Source organism: Notothenia rossii (genome assembly GCF_949606895.1).
Source record: "Notothenia rossii genome assembly, chromosome: 2".
NCBI lineage: Eukaryota > Metazoa > Chordata > Actinopteri > Perciformes > Nototheniidae > Notothenia > Notothenia rossii.
The window spans coordinates 26,234,537-26,257,833 of NC_136904.1; the positions used below are offsets into that span (position 1 = coordinate 26,234,537).

Genomic DNA, 23,297 nt, shown 5'->3' on the forward strand with positions numbered 1-23,297 from the left:
TAACAGGTTTTAGCACGGTCCTGTCACGTTAGGGACAGGTTTTTGTTAAAATGAATACATCGTTTGCGTCCTGCGGTAATATAGTTTTCTCTAGGAAACTGTCATAACAAGGGGAAACATAATATTATAATTTGCCAAACTGTTTTATAATACTAATAACAAACAAATGGGAAAAATGCATGGAAAAATGGCATTGTGATTTTTCACAGATAAGGGGAGTTGACAATGAGCTCAGATGCCGCGTCATCGTCCCTTTTGACCAATGAGATAGCAGGTATGTCAGAGCTGCTGTTGGTTCCTCAGCTAGTATGGCTAGCTTCAGCTCTGTGAATTAGAGTGCGTACTACTCATCCGTCAGCTATGGTTTAACGTTAGAGCCTCAGAAACCAACACAAACAAACAAAATGCAACGAATATAAAATTGGACTGTCGCGTTCGAGCAGCAAGGAGCTGATTCCTTTATTCTAAGCCGAGGTAAGTGAGCTAAAGATGCTGCTGTGTTTCTGGTTGATACAGCAGAGATGCTACCTCATCAACGGCAGACACATGACCATTAAGACTGTCCGTTATTCTAGATGGGCTCAACAACACCAATACTTAGAAGAAAAACGGGCCACTTGTGCTTCTTTTTATTGGTATAATACCGATATTTGTCCTTACTTACTAAATATTCACGGTTTACAGTTAACTCGTCAAAAAGATAACATGGTTTTCATTATCTGTACCAGCAGGGTGACCGTAGATGCAGCGGGGCTTATTGGCCTGCTCCCGGATAAACATAACACAGATGCGCAGGTCCTTTATTTGCGTCCAGAAATGTACCTATTTATAACAATTTTCTCGCTATGTAAGCTAACTAACCTCGGTATCTGTGCCCTTGTGTCTGCTAACTCCTCTCTGGTTTGTTGTGAGTCGTGACAAAAAAGGAAGATCAAATGTTAGCAGCTGCTCTGATGCCAAAGTGGATAGTTTATAAGGTGACACAGCGTTGCTTATAATACACACACTTTAGCAAGAACAACTGCCATATTTACCAACTCACTGGATCTGTTGACAGTGGATGACAGGGGTGTTAGCTCTGTGGAGGTGGGGAGGGGTTACTTAATACAGAAAATATAACGTAGCTGGGGATACATCTGGCACCATGTTTGTTTGTATCTGAGCTATGTTTACAGGTGGTGTGTACAACATCTACAATAGTTGGGCTAAAGCTATTTTGTAGATAATAATTTTATTAAATATAGAAGTGCTGGTTACCTCCTTTTGTGTGGCAAAACACTCATTTTAAATGGAAAGAGCAGGATATATATTACTTTTAAACGATATACTTTATAGTAAGAAGATCATGTGGTCATGTGATCATGTTAATATACCTTCCCCTGATCTCCCTTGAGGTGGTTTGAGGGCAGATACACTGTTACATGGTAATACATTCAGATGAACTTAGTGTTTTAGGGTTTAAACAGTGTTATCCTAATTATTCAAAGGAGTAACAGTAGTGGAGAAAAGCAAGTAACTAAATATAACTTTTGTATAGTAAAAAATGAATACAATATCAATATTCATAAGTTTAACAATAATTTGAGCCCTACATTACTGTGATGACATCATGCTTTGCTGTGAAACATATCCAGAGACCGGTTTTTGGCAAGACAGTGGACTATTGTAGTATCAAGCGACTTATATGAGACCTTCAACATAATTAAGGACACATTGAAAATAATACCGTTTATTATTAAGCCTAATCCATTTTATGTGTTTGTCTCTAGGTTTGACCACATCACTGTGACTTCGCCTTCTTCAGATATTCAGACTTTTAGAGCTGTCATTGGAGGCAGACTTGAACATAAAATGTGAGTAAAGAGCACTTCTATCCGTGCAATTTTAAATGCTTGTAATGTATCTTTATCAGAATAAAAGTAGCAAAATGCAGTCTTTTTATGGGCATTTTCCCTAACAATGGAAACACTGTCATCTAATTTTTAAAATCCAGTTCCATTACTTCCCCTTTTTTTTGGTGACATGAGATACTGCAATCTCTCTGTGATCTTGAAAGTTTCTGTTTTTGCCTTGTGGTCTCACAGCTCAGCTGACTGGTTAGTGTAAGTGTTAAACAACACATGTAGCTTTTTTAAGTAAATATGTTAAGGCATATCTCTGTTGGACATCACATTAGAAGTGATGTTTGCAGTTTGTTTGATTTATTTAAAGTAATGTCCCCCTCTCAATCTTCTATGTAACACAACTTTATATTGGCACCTCGTCGGCTGTAAAGTGATTAAGAAGAGTGTATTAAATAAGTGCTTTATCTGACTAAATTGCTCCCGCCTATATTCCCACAGATCTGTCACTGCAGCACTTTGAGCGTGAATATTCAGGTCAGTCTGACAACATCAGATTTGTCTCCTTTCTATGTCTGTGCTTCATTCCATCTATGACTTACACAGTTTACCCCAAATTCAAGGAAATAATTTAAACGTTATGTACAAAAATGGGTGCTTATCATGATTAGATTTTTTATAGTAAAAAAAGGAGTATGTTTGATTTTAAAAGAAGCTCTTCATTCATTGGCTTTGCATTTGTAAATAGACTATTATTAGTTATTTTATTTTAAGTATATTGTATATTCTAAATAGGCAAGAGAAAGCACTGACAGCACTGAAACAATGGGCCACTGTTTTTCTTTTTCAGAATAATCATGAACACCCAGAATACAGACGTGCACACCATCTCTCCGGAGCTGCCAGCCATGTTCGACGGCATGAAGCTGGCGGCGGTTGCCACTGTGCTCTACATCCTCGTTCGCTGCCTAAACCTTAAGAGCCCCACTGCACCCCCTGACCTCTCCTACCAGGACACACCCCTCAACCGCTTTCTTCTCAAGTCCTGTCCTCAGCTGACCAAAGAGTGAGTAACTCAGGGTGTTCCCATGAATATGGCACTGCTCGTCAGCCATCTGGGGCTGAGTGAAGGTAGCAGTTTGCCTGGCAGTGGTCCCATCTGTCATCAGTGTTCCTGAGAGTCTGTACCAGAGATATGTGGCTGTGCCCTAAGCTCTGGCATGAATTAAACACCAGGCTGTTGTTTGGGTTTATCCCAAAGGTAGACTGTTTGTTTCACTTGCATTACAAATATAGACTTGTTCTCCACCGGGCAAACACATTTGCATTTATTACGCTGCATGTCTCCCCTTCAAGGCAATTCCGATATCTTCTTATATTTGAATCTTCCATCTGGGTTTATAATGACTGATGCAAACCATTGGTTGTTGCAGAGCTGTGGGAGGCAGGTCTTCTTCTTGTAAAGTCTAAACCAGGTTAGCCGCTTTGCTCTAACAATGTGCTGTAGGTTCTGGGAAACCCTTTACCTGTCCTTAAAGTTCACTTTATAGTTTTTCCTGAATGAGCATCACTGTCTATGTCTTGTGGTATTCTGGTGTTGTGATACTTTCAGCTCTGTAGGGTGGATCTCATCATGAGTGACTGCTTATATAACCGATTGTTACTGAGCCCTTTGCCTTTCAGCTGCAGTGACAATGGATCATAAGGCCACACTGATGTTTCCAGTTGTGCCTTGCTTGTTATCATTCCCTCCTGAACTGCCATATTTTGCTCAGAGGAATGTTCGCCTCCCTGTGTGCTTGAACTGAGATAATTAAAGTTCTTTAACCTAGTGTCTGTATTGTTCATATTGGCGTGTGCATCATCCGTGTTGTGTCTCTGTGTTGTTTAGATGTCATGTTTGTAACCCTGCAGTGTTGTGTAACCAAGATCAATTACTCAGTGGAAAGCAAAGGAGGGTTTCTGTGAAGTTAACAGTCAACATCATTTGGTTTGGCAACATGCACACTTGGCTGTTGGCTAACAGAGAGGACAAGTGATATTAAGTGAGCTAATGTGATATTAAAAGTGCATGTGTCAAGCCAGCAGGAGATTGTAGACAGACCAATAACAGACATAACATGGAAAGAACAGTTAAATAGAGTCTCGCAATGAAAAGAGACAACATTGTCAGGACAAGCTGTTTTGTCTTTTTTAAATATGAACAAATAGTTTTTGTTATTTCCCCACCCTGCACCGATCAAAGGCCTGTGATTCTACGTCTGTACTAAAGCTCTTTGCTTGATCAAACCACACTGACACATCTGTTTCCTTTTCCCCCTTACCTAATAGCTATGAGGAACAAAAACACACTGCTGTGTTTATAATGCTAAATAAAACAAACTCTGAGATTTAAACAAAAGGCTCACCTGTCACTCCCAATATATTTGGATACAGTCGTAGTAAAGACTACTTTTTAATAATTTCAATTATAGTTATACGTTGAAGAACACAAATATCTATCTTTCTCAAGAGGTTAAACTCCTTTGTGTACTGCACTGTCATTTTAATTGGCAAAAGGGTATTTATTGGGCCTAGTGATCGACATTTTTCAGATTACAAATAGAAAAATACAAATATAGAAAAAAAGTATTTTTTTGTTTTAAGTTGTCTGTTTCCTCCGGATGAATTCAACTAACCTGCCAACTATGTTATCCACGTTACACTTATGAGTCTATCCTCTTCCTGCAGTCATACAGATTAAGCCTGCCATTTACCTTCTAGAAACCTGTGGTTAAGCTTCAACCTTCAGTGAATGCTGGAAGTGATTACATTATCACCAGATGCTTTGTGATTGACAGCGCTCTTATGTAAGAGTGTATTTTCAAGGTGCAGCTACTGTTGGGTGTCCCAGGAAGAGATGAGCAAACACAAGGTTAAAGGGCTCGTGTAACTATTGATGTAGCTGAGGCCTTTGCTCTCAGCTTCTACTACTGTCTGTGTTCTGGTCTATGTACTTACTGTATACACAAAAGTAGTGTCCATGTTGCGTTCTTGCCTTCGCTTACAGTTATGCTGATCTGATTTATCTTGAATTTGTCACTTCTAAGATGGCCAACTCTTAACCCGGATTTAAAAAAATGTAGTTGAAAATGTAGTTTAAAGTGTGAAGAAGCAAACCTTTACTAACATGTCATAAACAAGCAACGTGTATTTGTATTAGATTTGAACTGTTAAAGGCTTGGTTTATCTCATTCTAACCTGTGAACTATGCTGTTTCTTAATAACCCCTTTTAATAGCTTCTCTCTATACTGAATGACATTCATTAATCATCTAATTTATGCCTGCATTTTTAAATGAGAACTTATCTCATTTTATCAACCATCATGTCTACTACTAAAGCACTGACTAATCTTTCCTTCATATGATAGGATAGGCAGCGGAAAAAAACAGCACCTAAAATGGTTTTAAGGTCAACTTGTTCAAATTATTTTGGCACCAGTCTGGAAATGATTCATAATATATCCCAACATAAGGCTCAATATTTCAAAGAAATATTACGTAAGACTTGACTCCTAAAGCTCACTCCTGCAGAGGTGTAGCTCGTGTTCAAGTTACACAGCTACAGACTGACATCAACAATTATGTCTGTGGGGGGCATGACTTTCCAAAGCTCCCAGCCAAATGTGACTTTGTAGGCAAACAGGCCAGAATGTAAATGTCTGCATCATAAACCACCAATGCAAATGTCTGTGCTCAGGATAAAATTGTGTAAATGTTAATTCTGGGCACTAACTTGTGTTTTTATTGAGTGCATCGGTGAAATTAGCTCATGATTGTAGATTGTAATGTTTTTTGTGTGTGTTTTCTAGGTACATTCCTCCATTACTCTGGGGTAAAAGTGGTCATCTCCAGACGGCGCTGTATGGTAAACTTGGTCGGGTGAGCTCTCCTCACCCTAGTGGAGTCAGAAAGTACTTACCCATGCAGGACGGGGCCACTGCGACCTTTGACCTCTTTGAGCCAGTGGGTGACCATCGAACAGGAGGTAATGCATTTGATCAACAACACTTCTTCTTTAACAATCATTTGTTTTCATTGGTTGATTGACCATACCTGAATAGTTGATGGTTGATTGGCTCTTTATACCAAACATAAAAAAAACATTTACAATTGTTTCCTGAAGAATCTTTCCCCTCGTCAGAGATTTGAACTAGTTCAGAAAATAATAAATCAACATTCTTCATATTTAGACGAAACAAGCAGGGCAATATAACTTTTTGTCTTTAACTTATGGTTGTCTGCCAGAGGGACGATATCTGATCTGATATGCTGGACTTCCAGGTATCCCTGGACAATAAACTATTTTATAAACTGGCAATCGAAAGAGATAGAGCTGCCTCTATGTGAGAGAGATAACAGCAACTCCCCAAGGCTACATGCCTGAGCCATGAGAAACAAGAAACAGAGAGTAAACAATGATGATCTAGGTCAAAGACTTATATTATAATATTCCTCAGCAGTTTGTAGTTTTTGTTGTATATTACACTTCAACGTGTTTTTATTGTAATTCTACTACTGCTCCTTTTGTTAAGACAATTCATGCAACCTTTTCTAATTGTTCTGCTACTGGGAGAGTTGTTCCTTATTTAGAGCGAGGGTCAGGGAAAGAGGCTGTTGAGCTAAATAAATATAGGTGATTTAAGATGTATTGAAAACAGACTTGTAAAGTAAATTCACTACTGACATTATTGCCATCTTTTAATATTTAAGTATTCCAATTCAGCTTATGGTAAAAAAAAATGGACTCTTATAAGTGGCTGATTCTTTTTAATGAGGGATAGCACATTTGTAATGAACCTGGCCCGACCACCTCAACTTTGAACTATCTCAGAAAACGTAAGACTTAAAAGACATTTAATTTAATTAAAAAAAAGGTAACCTTCCTATTTCCATTCTGTTTTTCTAAATGATAAACAGAAAACCCAATCCTTTATTTTAGATTTGCTGCAGTGCTTTGCCTTGCTTCCTTTAAATCCATTAATTTGCTGTTTAGGAGAGTGACATTCTGTGCTTTCATATTTCTCACCGGTTAATAAACATTTGATTCCATCTGCCTATTTCACCAGATGACATCACCATGGTGATATGCCCTGGTATTGGTAACCATAGCGAGAAGCATTACATTCGAACCTTTGTGGATTACGCCCAGAAGGACGGTTACCGCTGCGCTGTGCTGAACCACCTTGGAGCTCTTCCCAACATCGAGCTCACCTCTCCGCGCATGTTTACCTATGGTGAGCCAACGAGCTGCCTTCAAATGTTCTCTCCTGCCACCTCAGAAACACCTTTTCATATCAGAATTACCTAGGGAGTGACAACCTCATTTATAAATTAAAAAAAGGCTTTGATTAGATAAAATAATCTGTAATACTGTATCATCATTTTCTGATCAGCTGCTACTTTCATCAAATTGTCTGGTTGAGGCATGTTATGTCCTTTGGTGGCACACTCATTTCAATTTGATGATTTGTAAAAGGTGTTTTGATATCACAGTTCATTAGGACAAATCAACATAATTTATAGGTCAAAGCTAAAAGGCGTTATGAGCTGGAGTGTGAACATAGGGCTCCCAGAATGAAAGATAATAAGGGATTTCAGTCTGTGGAACCTTTTAAAGGTCTATAGAGACACAAATGTAACAGAAACAGTCCATCCAGAGAGGTGTTATTATTACATATTGATTTTTAACTTGCCTTGCAGGGTGCACATGGGAGTTTGCGGCCATGGTGGGCTACATTAAGCGGACGTATCCTCAGACGCAGCTGATGGTGGTGGGCTTCAGTCTTGGTGGAAACATCGTCTGTAAGTTCCTGGGCGAGAACAGGACCAACCAGGAGCGAGTGCTGTGTTGCGTCAGCGTCTGTCAGGGGTACAGCGCGCTCAGGTGGGTTGTTGTCCTCTCATCTCTTAATTAAAATGCATCCTATCATCAAAGCCACCACTAGCACTTGATGTGCGCACATTTCTAAATATAAATGAAGCTCAGCACAATGCCACAAAATGAGTAGTGCTCGCTTTATGTAATCACATGTTTTGTCACAAAAAGTCTCTCTTTTAGTCATGCAGCTATTTTGTTTGCTATTTTATCTTAATTAATAGACGGCTCTCTTTTGCAACATTTTAAAAATGACTTCTGATCAGCCGCAGGGTATTTGTTTTCTATCCAGTTTTAGTTTTTTTACAGTTTGCCTTTACTTAGTAGTGGAGCTTGTCTCTTTGTCTTCAGGCTGTGTCTTTTTTACTAAAGAGCAGAAGGGTTTATTTCTACAATGAAACAAACTGAACTATTTGTCTGACAGCATGGGTAGAAAAAGCATTCTGTGTACATAGCATCCTATTTAGAAATCATGCAGGGCAAACAAATGTTTTACAATGGTGATTTAAAACCACTCTTACATGCGGGTGTTGGAGCAGACTCTGTGCTCATGTTGGACAGATCCACACCTTCTGTGCTTTAAATGCAGCTAGCGTATCGTGGCAGACATGAGAGGCTGCGTCTGTTAAAGTTTGGATGAAAGCAGTAAAGAATGATGTGTCTTTAGAGCATGGCCTTTTGAGAAATAGGCTTTGAAATGTTTCTGCATTCTGTGTCAGCTGTGCCTACCCTCTTTTCCACTAATAATGAGTATTGATTGATTATTTTTATAGATGTATTTGACCTTTCATGTTGTTGAAATGCCAAAAGGAAATAGAAAAACATTGTGTCAGTTATTTTCAAAACAATCATAGTCGTTGTGTTGGTTCGGCCTGCCCCCGTCAGTGAGCTGCATGTTAAAGCCTGACACCATTGCTGCTGTCTGCCAGCAGGACTCTTTGTCCAGTGGATTACACAGGACATTTAGTGTGTTGTTTGGAATGCAGACAGGCTGCACAAAGCTCACTTCCTGTGTGTTTGTCTTTATCTCTCAGGGCACAGGAAACATTCCTGCAGTGGGACCAATTCAGACGCTTCTACAATTTTCTCATGGCTGACAACATGAAGAAAATCATACTCTCACACAGGTATCATTGATGTACCCAAAGAACTGTAGTCCAACTTCAAACAGAGAACATTTTGTATTTCTTAATTGTATTTTCCCACACAATAGACTGCATACAATTATTTGGATTTTTTGTCAAAGCACTTCAGATATTCATTGCTATTGGGATGTTAAGAGCATTCCATGGAATATAACAAAAAGTGTATCTCGAGCCGGTTTCTCAAACTTACCTAGCCCACCGTTAATTTAAAACGTTTTATGAACCATTTTTGAGTTTATGTATGTACCAATGTATATTTTGCATGTTACAGGCACAGTCTGTTTGGGGGAAGCCCAGTAAAAAGGATAGATCTTGATATCGGTCGACTGTACACAGCGACGTCTCTCATGCAGATCGACGACAGCATCATGAGGTATGTTAAGAAATACATTATTTTCAATAAAAGTTTCAGCTTTGGTGTTGTAAATCGTATCGTTTTACCTGGCATTGTTTATATTTATGTTATTTGTTGTTGATTAGGGAATGGCATCGCTTATAATTTTGTTCCAACAGAAAATTCCACGGCCACAGCTCTCTCAAAGAGTACTATGAGAAGGAAAGCTGTGTTCATTATATCCACAATGTAAGGACTGCCTTTGTGTATACCTCATCATCTCATATTAATTTTCTCTTTTTGGTGTGTTTGTGCATTTGTTTGATGTATGGAATCTTATTGGTTTGTTTCAGGTAAACGTGCCACTGCTGCTCGTAAACTCTGCAGACGACCCTCTGGTCCATGAGTCACTGCTCACCATCCCTCGCACACTAGCAGGTAACTGACAACATGCACTGTAAAGGCCCAGATACACCGGCCCGAAATCGGCAGTAAATGGGAGTCGGGCCGAACATGAGCGTGGGCAAGCCCTATTCTGAGTGGTGTGCGCCGCACCGTCGGCTCTTTTCTGCCGACCTGACGCCTTTTCTTGCCGATTCGAATCGGCGTCGGGAACACCACCGGAAGTCGGACAAAGGGATAACACTGATTGGCTGTTCAGCTAGCGAATCAGTGCATGGGAAGCGTTAACGGAAGTGAGGGAGGTAAACAAATGATTTAAAATGGAAGATGGAACACAAACGGACGGCTATTTCACCTCATCGGTTTATAGAGCTCCTGTTTGTTCATGTTTTCAATGGACGAGAGTGAAAATGGAAAGAAAAACGCTATTTGTTGTTTGTTTATATCACGGAGTCTGTTCTTCTTCTCTGTCTTCCGGTTGTTCCGGTTATTGCCTCTTTTGAATGATGAATACACACTACCGCCGCCTGCTGGTAAGGAGAGTTATTGCCACTCACGCATACGCAGTTCATACGTGCTCGGCTCGAATTTGCGGTGTGTTCCAGTGCGCGAAGTCGGCAAATACGCAGGAGAGTCCGGCGACGCAACAATCGGTGTCGGCGTCGGCGACTTCTCAGGTGACTGGCCGGTGTATCTGGGCCTTAACAGACACACAGCAGGGTTCAACAATAATGTTAAAAACTCCAAGTTAAACAATAAACCCTATAAGCTATTTTAACCTTGTTTATCCATGCAACTAAAGCATTTTTAAGATTCTTTCTTTGGTTACTTACTAGATAACATTTTGTAAATGTCATGTGATTCAGCTAACATTTCTGATATACAGACATATGTCAACAAATCTAATATTTAAACTAATGACGTTGAAGTACATACCTAAATATATTTCATATTTAAACATATTTAAATCTGTTAATTTAAAAGCAGGTTCAATTAACTATAGATGAATATATAATAACATTGAAACAAAAGGAAGCTATGTTTCCTGCGGTTTGAAAATTCAATGCAGTTCTTTTACTACTAAAATATGTAGGAAAAAGCGTGTCAGAGTTACGCATCAAATAAAAGTGACATAATTGTACATTTCAATTAGTATTTTTATGATTTGATATTGGAAAAAAATCAAAATCTGAACAAATTATAGTATTGAATTATACTCGATATGTAATACTGCAGACATATTCGCAGATTTCCAACAAAAGATAAACCAAAATAAGTATTGATTTATTAATGCACTGTCTATACTTGGCATGATACAGTGCAGCGAAGAAGAAGATGTCCCTGCGGACAGATATGGTACATATTTGCGGTTGATCCTCTGCAGAGCGAACAGGATTTTTAAATAAAAGGCTTGTCTGACGATTGATAGCAGTTTACACCCCAGGTTTGGATCTTAGAAAACACGCCTGCTATTCAAAAAAGACCTCTGTTGAGTTTGCCTGAACAGCACAGGGTGTGGCTCACAGGGCGTGGCTCACAGGGCAGGTCTATGGGTAATGTTATACTGCAGCTGTAATACTTATTCAAATATAGCCATGTGTGCCTCTGAATATATGTTTAAAGCAAATGTAAAACAGGTACTGTGTTTGAACCTCCATTTACAAATCGAAGAAGCAATCTTCTCTTTGGTTCTCCTCAGCCTGTGCTAAATATAAACGTACTGACCACTTTGGGAAAAGGAGAATTGTGTGTGTGTGTGTGTGTGTGTGTGTGTGTGTGTGTGTGTGTGTGTGTGTGTGTGTGTGTGTGTGTGTGTGTGTGTGTGTGTGTGTGTGTGTGTGTGTGTGTGTGTGTGTGTGTGTGTGTGTGTGTGTGTGTGTGTGTGTGTGTGTGTGTGTGTGTGTGTGTGTGTGTGTGTGTGTGTGTGTGTGTGTGTGTCATGACTTTACTGTACATGTGACTCTAGAGAGCAACACTTACTGAAATGAGGATCAGCTGCCCTTTGCTCTAAAATGTGATACTGTGACTCAGACTCAAGGGACTAGATTAAACTATGTTAAATATGATTACTAGATAATTACTATTTTGTTTGTCATGTCAATGGGAAAGTGTTATGTTTGCTGTAGAAATGCACCAAAGCATTACCTCTATTTTCTTGCGTTCATAGTGTATTGCTTCTTCATTGCGTTAATGTAGTGAATGTGGCTGCTACACTGTCAGAACGTATTTAACATACATGTTTAAAATGTATTTTCATACAGAGAAACAAAGTAAAAGCTTGACAATAACAATAATGTATTACTGTGACGGCACATATGTTTGTCTTCAAGGCTTAAATGTCTATTTTTAGCACATTCTCCAGACCCTTCTGTTCCCACCTGTCACTCGGCGCACAGCGAGGCGGAAGCTCTTGGTCTGGACAAGCACTCACTGGTCCTAGCAGCTGTCACCAATAGTGCACGGCAGTAAAAGCCCTGTGGGAATTTGATCACAAGTCAACCGCATCAGGCTACCCCACTAACCCAGATAAAAGCAGGACAATAAGGACTTTCAGGCAGAAACTGTTTTTCTCGGCAGTGTGGGGCTGACCTGAGTAAAGGTTTTCTTTTGTTTTTATAACAATTTATCTAAAAGCTGGGGTATTGGCGCAGTTGCATTGATCAGAAAAACATTTCCTAATTTTGTAACTCAACAGAGAAATGTTGTTATTTTCTATTCACCTGAACTTAGCTGTTATTTGACTGGCCACGTATTAATTGGTTTAGACTTTAGGCTGTAGTAGAAGCTGTCACTTAAACATAGCTGCCAGAAGTTGAGTCATGTTTTATCTGTTGAACCATGCAAACACACTCTAACTATGTGTAAGAGTCATAAAAGGATCCCTGGTAAACCCATATTTCCACATGTGTCCGTGCTCAGTGCAGAGACCTAATACCTGTGCGCTTATGTGTGGTCTTTTAGCAAAGAAGCCCAACGTGATCTTTTCCCTGACGTTACACGGAGGCCACCTGGGCTTCTTCGAGGGCGCGGTGCTCTTCCCCCAGCCGCTCACCTGGATGGACAAATTGATCGTGGGCTACGCCAACGCCATGTGCCAGTGGGAGAAACAGAAACCACCGTGCCAAAGTGTCCCTCAGAGTGAGAGCTCCTGCACAGAGGAACAATCCTAAACTTCTAACCTCTGTATTTCTCTGATTGTCTCTCTGCCCTCTCACCTCTCACCCTCTCCCACTGTTCCAGCACTGAGGAGACACCTGAACTCAACCTTAAACTGCTCTCTCTTGTCTGCCTTCTCTTCTGGTGCTACTCACCGCTCCCGACCCAAACACGTCTTCACGACCTCACTAAAGCCCCCTTGTGTAATCACTATCTACTCACAGTATGTGAGGGAACAAAGAACTAACTGCCTTTGTTGCTCGTTTCCGTTGGGAAGACTTTGAAATTCAGAGCAGGAACATTTTGTTCTCTTTATCGACACAACAATGACCCTTAGCTATTGGAGGCGCAGACTAAATATGACCAGAGCTGAAGTCATGTTTGCATTAAAACGTGAAGTCAGAGCGCCACTTGAGAGTAGCCCAGTGAAACAACAAGAGCACACAAGAAGCCTCCTTAAGTTTGTAAGGACTGTGCTGCAGTCGGTGCTCATTTACTGCACCTGTAAGAAGCTCACTGCTTATCACCGCCAAGGCCATATAGCCTAGTCTGCTGTCTTAACCAACACAGCGTCTTTTAGTGTGTATGACTGTTTGTATGTAACTCACAGATGTGTGTGTGTGTGTGTGTGTGTGTGTGTAAGTGTGTGCGCCCGTGTGACCGAGAGTTAGAGACCCGTGACGGAGCATGTGATCTTTGTGTTTGGTAGGTGTGATCCAAATTCCCAGTTCATGGTCTGATGGCCCTTTATAATATCTGTTCCTTCGGGTGAACCGTTGCTCTGTTGTTTGTAGAAAATGTGCAGTAAAAAGGTAAGAATTATGGTGGAATTTTAAACTTTATTTCCAGCTCATAACATCATCTTGGCACTTGGCAATGAGTGTTTACTTTGTGCTCACATACATGAGCAGGGATCAACCCCAAAAGGGATCCGTGCACATTCCCACGGTCACATTTGATCACTTTGGTTCAGTGCACTTTACACCCTGTTTGACACAATCTTTCCCTCTTTTTTTCCTAATTAGTCAAAGCGCAGGTATTGGAGATTAATGTCAGTTTAGCTCTTCTTGTGACAGAGAGGAATTACTGGGGGGAGCGAGGATGATAACATAAAGTTAGATGACTCAAATGTTCCCTGTGTTGTTTGTCTTTAAGCCCTCTTACTCTTTCATTTGCCTTTGATCAGCTGCAGATCCAGCTGAGACTCTGATATCTTTCTGTTACTGCACAGACACTCGCACTTCACATTTGGTTTGAACATCTCTAAACGTTTGCGCTTCTAGCAGATGTTGGTTGATATTGAAGATGCAACAGGCGGATTGGCCAATGCCACCCTGTTAAAGGGAAAGTTCAGCAGGTTTTCTCTTAAAATCTGAGCTGTGAGGTGTGATGAGTAGGAGGGCTGAGGATACCGATGCTTAACCAAATGTTTATTTCAGTGGATTGTTTGTACTACTTGTAATTATACTGGTGATTGTTAATTTAGATGGTGGACAGTGAACGCAAGACATTTTTTTGATCGCATTGAAAAGCTTCTCTTATTTAAAACTGGGCTGAGCGTTGACGCTCTTGAAATCTATCTGAAACGTGTCTTGAGGAAATCAAACTGCAAGAATGGGACCTGTGGACTTTTCAAAACTCGAATTTGATGGAGAACTTGTTGTAAGGGCTTATCAAGGCAAAGTCAAGCCAAGTAATCTGAACACTGTGACGAGACAGGTGGGTGGTGCTTGACAGCAGCCACCTGGTTTAGGCTATTCTTTCTGTCCTAATAGACCTGGGTTCCATGGTATTTGTAAGGAGTAGCTTTTGTCGGTATAATTCATATTTCATTTTTACGTCTGATAGCTGCAACATTATGACCAAAGAGTAATTATCCTCAGCTCTAGTTCATTGTTGACTACTGAAATATTAGTTTGGTTTATACAGTAACCAACAATCGACCACCAGTAATCAAATAATTTGCCTCAATTACAATGCTACGAAGATAGTTTATTTTAGATGTAAATGGCTTAAATGTAACCTGCTTTGTTGGAGGTTGTTCAGTGCAAATAACATGAAATCCAGGTGTTAATCTCACTAATGCTGGCCTGAATAATATCAAAAACCAGGGACAAAGGGATTAACCAATCTAGCTTTATCCCTCTCAACTCAGGGTATCTGCCAATACTGAGCATCAATCCAATACCAATGGCCTTCTTTTCCCACTTTTTAAATCTGTATACCTCACTGAGTGTAACTCAATCATTCCTATGTACTGTATGATACGAGGAGACCATGGAAGATAGAAACACTATATGTTATAGAGGCATTGAATGAAACTGTTAATGTGGATCAGTGACTTTAAGGCAGATACCCGATTGACTCAAAGGGTATTCATCCCCAACTGTAGATGTGTCTGAGCCGCCCCCTTCCTTCTTTACAATCATCACTGTTCATGGCTGCCATCTGTTGTCAGAGAGATCAAACTACAACTGCTAACATCCCCTCATCCCTCTCGCATTGACATTGTATTCCTGCTTCACTCTGTCCACAGCTCTCATTGCAAAAAGCCAGCTGTAGTTTGGATTTTTTTTTTGTCTCGTTAGAAAAATCAGATGAATATTAATGACACCAGCACAAACCGCCGTAAGCAGTAAGAGCCATTCGTGTTCATTTTAAGAGTTTTGCCTCCCGCCAGCTTTGCACAAAAATGCAGGTTTGGATGTATTTTTTTTGTTGTGACTTATTTGTATTGTTTTTCTTTTGTATTTTGTATTGTTTTTATGACTTCTTGTGTTATTTACTTGTGTAAATGCGTCAGAGTGTAAGTGATGATGGACAAAAACCAAAGCCTCTTCACTTTAACAATGAAAAGGCTAAAGGATTATATTAATATAGTATATATGTAAGGGAACAGTAATGAAAAATAAGGCAATAAACAACCAGGAGGGATTTATCTATAATAGTAAAAGTGAAAGGAAAACGTGTCAAAGTTTGTTAGACCAAAAGATGTCATGTACATTTTTCATGTGTAGGTTCTTCTACTGTATCGATATGAAGACGTGCTCCTGTCTATTGACCTAACCCCAAATCTTCAAGCATCTTGTTTATTTTTTAGATTGTGGGCTCATGTTTAATTGCTTGAAACCGAAGAAATCAAATATCTAAAAATCTGGAGTGACCTTAAATGTGAATGAATCCAACAAATGCGTATTGGGATGAACACTGCTCAGTATTTATTATTTGAAATCTTATCAGCCCTAGCAAGTGTACAGTATAGGAGCCCACAGTACGTTAACCTACACTAACCATTTTACAGCTTTAACTTATTATTACAAACATTTTGATGCTTAATAGAAGACGGTGAATGGATATGGCGACAACTAGAAGTCGGGGAACACATAGTTGAACAACATGATGTACTCTGATATTGAACACTGGGTCTTTTTTTTGTTGAGAAAAAAAACAGTGGTGTGTGTGTGGTCTACTTATGTGAGGAAATATGGTTAATGTGTTCCAAAATAAATTATTTTCTCAAAAGAAAACAAATGTTTCAGTTCATTTTTACTTGCCAGTTCAATGCTTTCAAAAAATCTTAAGCACAAACGATGTAGAAGAAGATGTTATCTGGTCAATATTACATTTTGGGATTCAATAATGGGATTTGTAGGATATGGATCTTCGTTTTATGATGCGGTTGAGCCCACCTTTTTGGATGATCATTTACCTGTACAAAATATAAAACTGCAAGTCCTAGATTCAAATATTTAAAGTAGAAGTTCAGAGGTTTTATCAGCGAACTGTACTTCAAATATCAAAATAATAATACCTGTTATATATTATTATGAATTCAGATTTCTAGTAGCATATATTATATACTTAATACTATATGGTTGATTTCCCTCTGAACTGTATTGGAGTGGATTGATGAAGTTGCATATAAATACTCAAGTAAAGTACAAGTATCGCAAAACGTCAGTTCAATTCAACCCTAGTCTTTGATTTAGAACTGACTAAAAATAACCTGATTTTATCGTTTAAGGTTTATATTATTGGTTAACTTGAGTTATGAAACATCCAACATTGTGTGTGAACTCTTACTTTTCCCTTGTTTCACTGCTATTACTGTTGCTGTGAATTTCCCTTAACAAAGGTTTATTAAGTCTTATCTAGTCAAGGCAGGTGAAATTGGAAAAAATATAAATGATTAAAAAAAGGACAAATTAAACTACAGACACAAACAAAAAAGCATTTTAATTGAATATTTCCCAATCCAGTGCAAAATGCAGAATGGATTTCTGTGGTACATCAGGCCTCTGAGAGTCACGACTGAAACAAGGCTGTTTCCAAGGCACTGCATCAGGAGGCTCCTGCTCCTAATACAATAATCAAATGCAGGCAAATACATGATCAGTTTTCCTTCTTCCTATCTTTCTAAACCCCTGAGACTGTGAAACTCATTCAGGGCCAGAGGCACAAGGCTGCTTTGTTTGTTGTGACTTTACGTTTTTAAGTCGAGGAACCCCAAACCAAACTAACTCATACTATCAACTCATTTTCCCTCTGCTCTTCCACTAACAATGAATGTCAGCGCTCCATAGTTACACAAATTAACCACGTGTTATTCTCTGAGTAATATCTAAACATCCTTTTTCTTCCCGTTCATCATATATTTATTTGCAAACAATCCCCTTCCTCTAACTCGTATTTACTGCCTGAAGAATAATATAGCATGTCAACCTAGCTTGGAAATAGAACTTAGACTGAAAGATCTAAGCATCTAGGGTGGAGGACGCTATAACTCTTGGGTTGGATATGCAGGGCTGTTCTTTCAGAGAGCGGTGTCTTCAGATCCAAACAGCTTTGTGGCGATGGCCTGGCAGTCCGTCACCGAGGCTTTCCCATCAAAATCTGACGGCAGGATGTCAGCGTCAAATTCTTTGAAGAAGTTGTCCAACTCGTCGCCGTGAACAAAGACCTGAGGGAAGTGAGGTCATTATTTAGAGGAACGCACTGATAGAAAATAGATACATTTTAATGTCTGGTTTAGATTAAAGGCTTAATTATCCTCCACCCTTACCCTCTCCAGCAGCTTGCTCTTCATGAAGGGTTTGACCACGTTGTATGTGGTGGTGAAGTACCAGGGCTGGTGGGTAACGTGCACCGCCTTGAAACGGGCAGGGAAAGAGTCCTGCACAAAAAGACACAGAACATTCATGAATGAAACAGCTCTGAAGATGCACGTCAAGATCAGCTGTTCCTTTTTGAGTCTGTTCTGACCTGCAGCATGTCCACCATCTTCTTGAGCTCAGCCGGCTTTATTCCCGACGTGTGCTGCATGCTGAAGCCCTTGAAATTCTCAATCAGGACAAAGCCATTGATCTGGGTTTCTTCATTCTCCAGCAACTTCTCCAGGATCACACAGTAAGCTCTTAAGATCTGCAACACAAAGACTTGTTTTTAATTAGTGCAGTGCCTCTCTGGCCAATTGCTCGGCCTCCAGTATTGCTGCCTTCGGCTTTCTGAAAAAGCGCTCATCCAAGCAACGTCCTACTTGACTTTGGAGTCGTTCAAATAAACGGTTTTCAGGAAACTCAAATGACAAACATATCTACAGACAGAAACTACTGCCATTTTAGTTAGACACTGGGGAATACTTTGCTCAGCTGTGCTCTGTGAGGTTCCTCACCTCATCGAATGTAATCTCCTCCAGGTCCCAGTTCTCGATGTTAAAGAGCAAGACCGCTCGGCCATACTTGTCCCTGCTTGGCAGAACCACGGGGTATCCTGCCTCGATGGTGCTGCGGACCGCCTCCGGGGTCAGGTTCTCAAACAGCTCGGGATAGTCCTTCCTGAAGCGCACGTAACCTATAGAGAACCCACAAAACACACACACACACACACACACAACCAAGTGATCAGCATTATTTAATGTGGCACAACCCCTTTGTTCACCGTATGAGTGTTCAGTGCAGGTTGTTGATGTGACAAAAACAATGACAGCACTGTGCATCTACAGAGCGTCCCTAAGCCTTTTCATACCGAGGCACCAATTAACTCTCTGTGTGTGTGCGTGTGCGTGTGCGTGTGCGTGTGCGTGTGCGTGTGCGTGTGTGTGTGTATAATCAACCTTTTTAAACAAGTTCACGGTCCCATCATATCCCCCTCTCTCACTAACACGTCCTGCTTCTCCACATTCATAAATGTGTTTTGAGTTTTCTTGTATTTCTGTTTTTTTAGAATATTAATATTTTCAGAAATAGCACAGAAAATGAGAAAATCCTAAATAAAAGAGTGTAATGGCTCTGACCAGTTATATGTTGAGTGTACATTAGGTATCACAGTTTTGAGTAGGCCTATAATACTTTAGTTAGTTTTCAGATGTTGAGGTGATGGGATCTTTACATGTTTGTGGTTGTACATTACTCATGCAATTTGCAGACTCACAAACAATAAGCATGTCATGAATATGCTATCTTCTCGGAGACTGCTCTGCTTTTTAATCTCATCTCCTCTCTCAGACTGACACAATCAGCACATGTGTTGTGAAGTTCCCAGGAGAACACTGCTGGTTCACAAATAAAGTAAACTTGCTGTCCTATTTGGACACAAAGGAGGGCTTTGTCACGGAAACTCAGAAGCACCTCAAAGCCCCCCAATTAATGAACACATTCCGTCTCAGTGATGGGCAGGATTCATGCTAACCAGGGGCACAAAGGAGGTCTCACCCTCAATTACTGAAGCTATTGTACAATGTCTGCAGAAATGGAAACAAGCGCACGGAGGCCAAGATAAAACACTTTTGGTAGCTCAGTTTGTCTTTCTACAAATGAGATGGTTAATACTAACCCTTCATGAGCTCGTAGGCTCTGGCAACATCAAACTTGCGAGCCCTGAGGAAGCGCAGCAGCAGAGAGTTCGGTTTGTCCCCGAAGCGCTCCAGCACCAGTTTGACCAGCTCGTCTCCCTCCGCCGCTCTGTCCTTCATCGTGGCCCGGAGGTCCTTCAGCGAGGACACCCGCCTCTCCTCCGTCTCACCCAGCTCATCCTTCGCCTGGAGGAAGAAGAAAAACAGCCAGACAAGTCAGACACATTTTGGGGCACAAAGTGTTACTACAATGAGGACCGGGTTTTAATATTCTAATTTGAACTCCTACGTATTACTTTTTGCTTTACCTTTTGCACAGTGTGTCCAGGCAGTTTTTGGCATGGCCCAAACACCGGCCCATGATCCTTCACTGTCAAATGCTCCAGCTTAGACCTCATGGCCTGCTCGTCCTCTGACACCATGCGGAAAGATCCAGTCTGCGTAAAAGAAGGAAAGCTTTAAAAAGATCATATCAGTGCATGAAGGTTATTATAAATTATAAGATTGTCATCAACGTTTTATAGCACCACAATAACAAACTTCTTTGGTTGAAATCCTCCTTTGTGTGTAATTTTAACATAACCGTTTTTTTTTACACCTACTTTGCCACCTGAATACTTCAATGGCAGCTCATAACAATGACTTATAAGTTGTGAACCCACAGTGTCAGCAGCAGCAGACCCCAGGCGATGCACACCACTACGTGAACGGCTGCTTAATCTGCTTCACATGATTACAGAAAGGACTTCTAAAGCCACTTCTTAAAAACAGCTTAAGAGTCCATCCCAAAGCAAGCATCTACTGGCACAATAACAGCATTAAGCTGCCTCATGCGCTGACAGTCCAAAGAAGAAGAAGCTGATGCTTTTAACCCAGTGAAGTGAGGCCAGACACAGACAAACTGGCTCAAATAGAAACAAAGGCACACTCAAGTACTCTCTTGATTTGTTGCAAAGAAGTTAGACTTACAGCAGCCATGGTTGCAGTGTCTCACAGTGTTTCTCTAACACTGTGAAGAAAGAAGAATTGGCACAAACATCAGCATTCATCTTTTCTTTCAGCACTGGCCAGACATTTAGTTCATGTTAAGAGTTTGTTAAGGAGAGGTAATCTGATTAGAAATATATTTATCTGAAGAAGTATTTATCTGATACAATTATCTACATATGTATATACATCAGGTGATGTTATTGGGAAAAAACTAATTTGAAAAACTAAATCAGTGTTTTGCACCTCTACATATTCTGAAGGTATTTTCCTGAAAGACTCGTCAACACCTGGATTTGAATCGGTTTGCAGCATGATAAGAAAAGGACAGATTTTTCAACCCATTTCTTAAGTTGTGACTCTTTGTAAAATAAATGATATTTGCATTACATTTCTTTAATGTAAATATGCAAGAAATCCATACACAACAATATTTGATAAGAAAGATAAAATGTTGGTCCATGTTTTAAGAGGACATATTCAGATTTCAATCTCAGCAGCATTTGTTTTATTGGGAAGAAACTAAATTGTTCTAAACTTGAATTGAATGGATTTATTTAAAACAAGGGACAGTGTACATTAATCAACATATTAAAAACATGTAAAAGTACTCGAATTAGCCAAAAGGCTAGTTTTCACCGATAGTCCCTTTTCCAGATAACAGTTACATCCAGCTGGTTTAAAAGTTACTTTGAAAAATGTGTTAAAAAATAATAATGATCAAGCAATGTTGTTTAAATGGTATTCCAATTTAACAAACAGCTTTAAAAATAAAAGTCATTCAGTAAGGTTGAAAGCCAAATGTAGTTCCTTAACAGCAACAATATGTGAGTGTATTATTTCACCACTAAGGGTGTAAGACTTGAAACATATGAATGTTTGTGGGTGTAAGTCAAATACAGAACATCAAATTGAAGAAAACATACAATAATCCTTCATTCATATACTTTACGACACATTCATCATTGTGTAGAATCTGTCATTTTTACGATCAAACAAAAAAATTAGTGTTTTCACGCCAGGTTAACTAACTATTTTTAATGATGACACTAAACTATAGAAATAAAGTACTTATAATGGTTATAATTTTTCCTGATTTATAAAAAAAAAGGTTGTATTTTACTAAAATGCAGAGCAGCCTTACCTTTAAGCAGACGGGAGGAGAGGAGTAGACGGAGTGGCAGCGGAGACACCGAGAGGAGAGAGGATCAGGAGGGGAGGAGCTGGGAGAACGTCACTCAAAGCAGGACTATAATGACACAGTGGATTACAACAAAGGTACTCTAAGTAATGCAAACTGCGAAGTGAAGCTGGATGAAGGAGGAGAGCTGGTCCATCACACATTAAAACAATAGAAAAAACAATGATATGTCACTCAATGCATTCATTTAGAGCATTCATTCACTGAAATGATTAACAAAACTGAAAGAGAAAAGAAAAAAGGATAATTAAATGATAAGAAAACAGGGTGGAAGTAATTTATCTAATAAAAAAGTAAGCAAACACACGGACAAGTCATAAAGAAAGCAACACTTGACAAACAAATCAACAAAGCTAATGCATGTGTTTTTGTAGTGTTGTTGTGTTTTGTGCCTCTGGTCCACAGTAATCTCAATTTATGGACACTTTCATCACACATCATTTAATAATTTTAGAAGAGAATAGAAACTCATGCAAACAAACAAAAACTCAACTAGAAGTAGATACATCATTACATGTTTTTTATGTGACGCTTGTGTTTTTGATCTAGCTCCCCACACAGTATGTAAGGTAGCAACCTCTTCAGCATCACATCCTATTTATTAACCCAGCACATGAGATGAAAGGTGGGATTGGAGCGTGATTCTCTTGCCTGTAGGAAATGTCACGAGACGACCACCTGTGAACTTTCTGCTTCACATTCCTCTCTGCACATTCTTTGAAATCCTCATCAGAGGGAACCGCTTGTTTTTGGGACCCAGATTATTGATTCCTTATACATGATTGCACAACATCAGACAACTTGTCTCACTCTCAGTCGTGAACGACAGTTATACAGTAATCAACTCGCATTTGTTAATTTTCTTTTTGGAGATTTATAAAAGTTTGTCAGGTATCTATTTTCACAACCATGGCCTCCATCTTCGTTACTTGCAGCAATTAGTTGAGATATAATTTTGGCTTCAATTGCAGAAATGTACATGTTTTTTTTGTCCTACATATTTCTAAGCTTCCGGTTTTGCACTGATTTTATTCCTCCACCTTTTCTTCTCTACATCAATCAATCTTGCTTTGTCAATACAATAGTTAGTACAACCTTGTTTTTTTGAGAATCCTCTTTTTGCATACTTGTTTTTCCCATATGTTTATAAAGATGTCTATACATTTTTTTTTTAAAGTAGTAGAGACAAAGGCAGCAATAACATGCTGTTTTATTCTTTGAAATGTTTTCCATGCCCCTGGCAGGTTAGGAAAACATTGTCATTAAAAAGGTTGACACTTAGGGAAAAAGCTGTATCCACTTTCCTCAAAAGAGATTTAAACAACCTCCTCAAAATGGCAAACAATTATTAAACCAATATTTAAGAAGAGCATTCGAATAACTGTTTATTTAACTGAACTGTTTTAAACTATCATCATGCAATATTTAGCTTGTATCCTCTTGACATTCACCTGAATATAAAA

At 39.5% G+C, this 23,297-nt stretch overlaps 2 protein-coding genes across 2 annotated transcripts; one reads left to right on the plus strand and one right to left on the minus strand.

Annotated features, from left to right (window-relative positions):
* The first annotated feature begins 277 nt into the window (after positions 1 to 277).
* Positions 278 to 16,327, plus strand: LOC307028451 (monoacylglycerol lipase ABHD2). The gene is made up of 12 exons (XM_079663490.1): positions 278 to 474; positions 1,770 to 1,853; positions 2,343 to 2,378; positions 2,692 to 2,907; positions 5,694 to 5,869; positions 6,951 to 7,118; positions 7,585 to 7,768; positions 8,794 to 8,886; positions 9,176 to 9,277; positions 9,418 to 9,487; positions 9,592 to 9,676; positions 12,602 to 16,327. Exons 4-12 carry the CDS (start codon positions 2,699 to 2,701, stop codon positions 12,808 to 12,810), a joined length of 1,296 nt encoding a protein of 431 aa, XP_079519616.1. The 5' UTR covers positions 278 to 474; positions 1,770 to 1,853; positions 2,343 to 2,378; positions 2,692 to 2,698; the 3' UTR covers positions 12,811 to 16,327.
* A 686-nt stretch (positions 16,328 to 17,013) lies between these two features.
* On the minus strand, positions 17,014 to 21,802 carry rlbp1a (retinaldehyde binding protein 1a). Its single transcript, XM_079665913.1, has 8 exons — positions 21,778 to 21,802; positions 20,616 to 20,655; positions 19,955 to 20,083; positions 19,628 to 19,832; positions 18,468 to 18,646; positions 18,059 to 18,217; positions 17,859 to 17,969; positions 17,014 to 17,756 (listed from the first exon to the last, which is right to left on the minus strand). Exons 2-8 carry the CDS (start codon positions 20,622 to 20,624, stop codon positions 17,610 to 17,612), a joined length of 939 nt encoding a protein of 312 aa, XP_079522039.1. The 5' UTR covers positions 20,625 to 20,655; positions 21,778 to 21,802; the 3' UTR covers positions 17,014 to 17,609.
* Between the last annotated feature and the right edge of the window lie 1,495 nt (positions 21,803 to 23,297).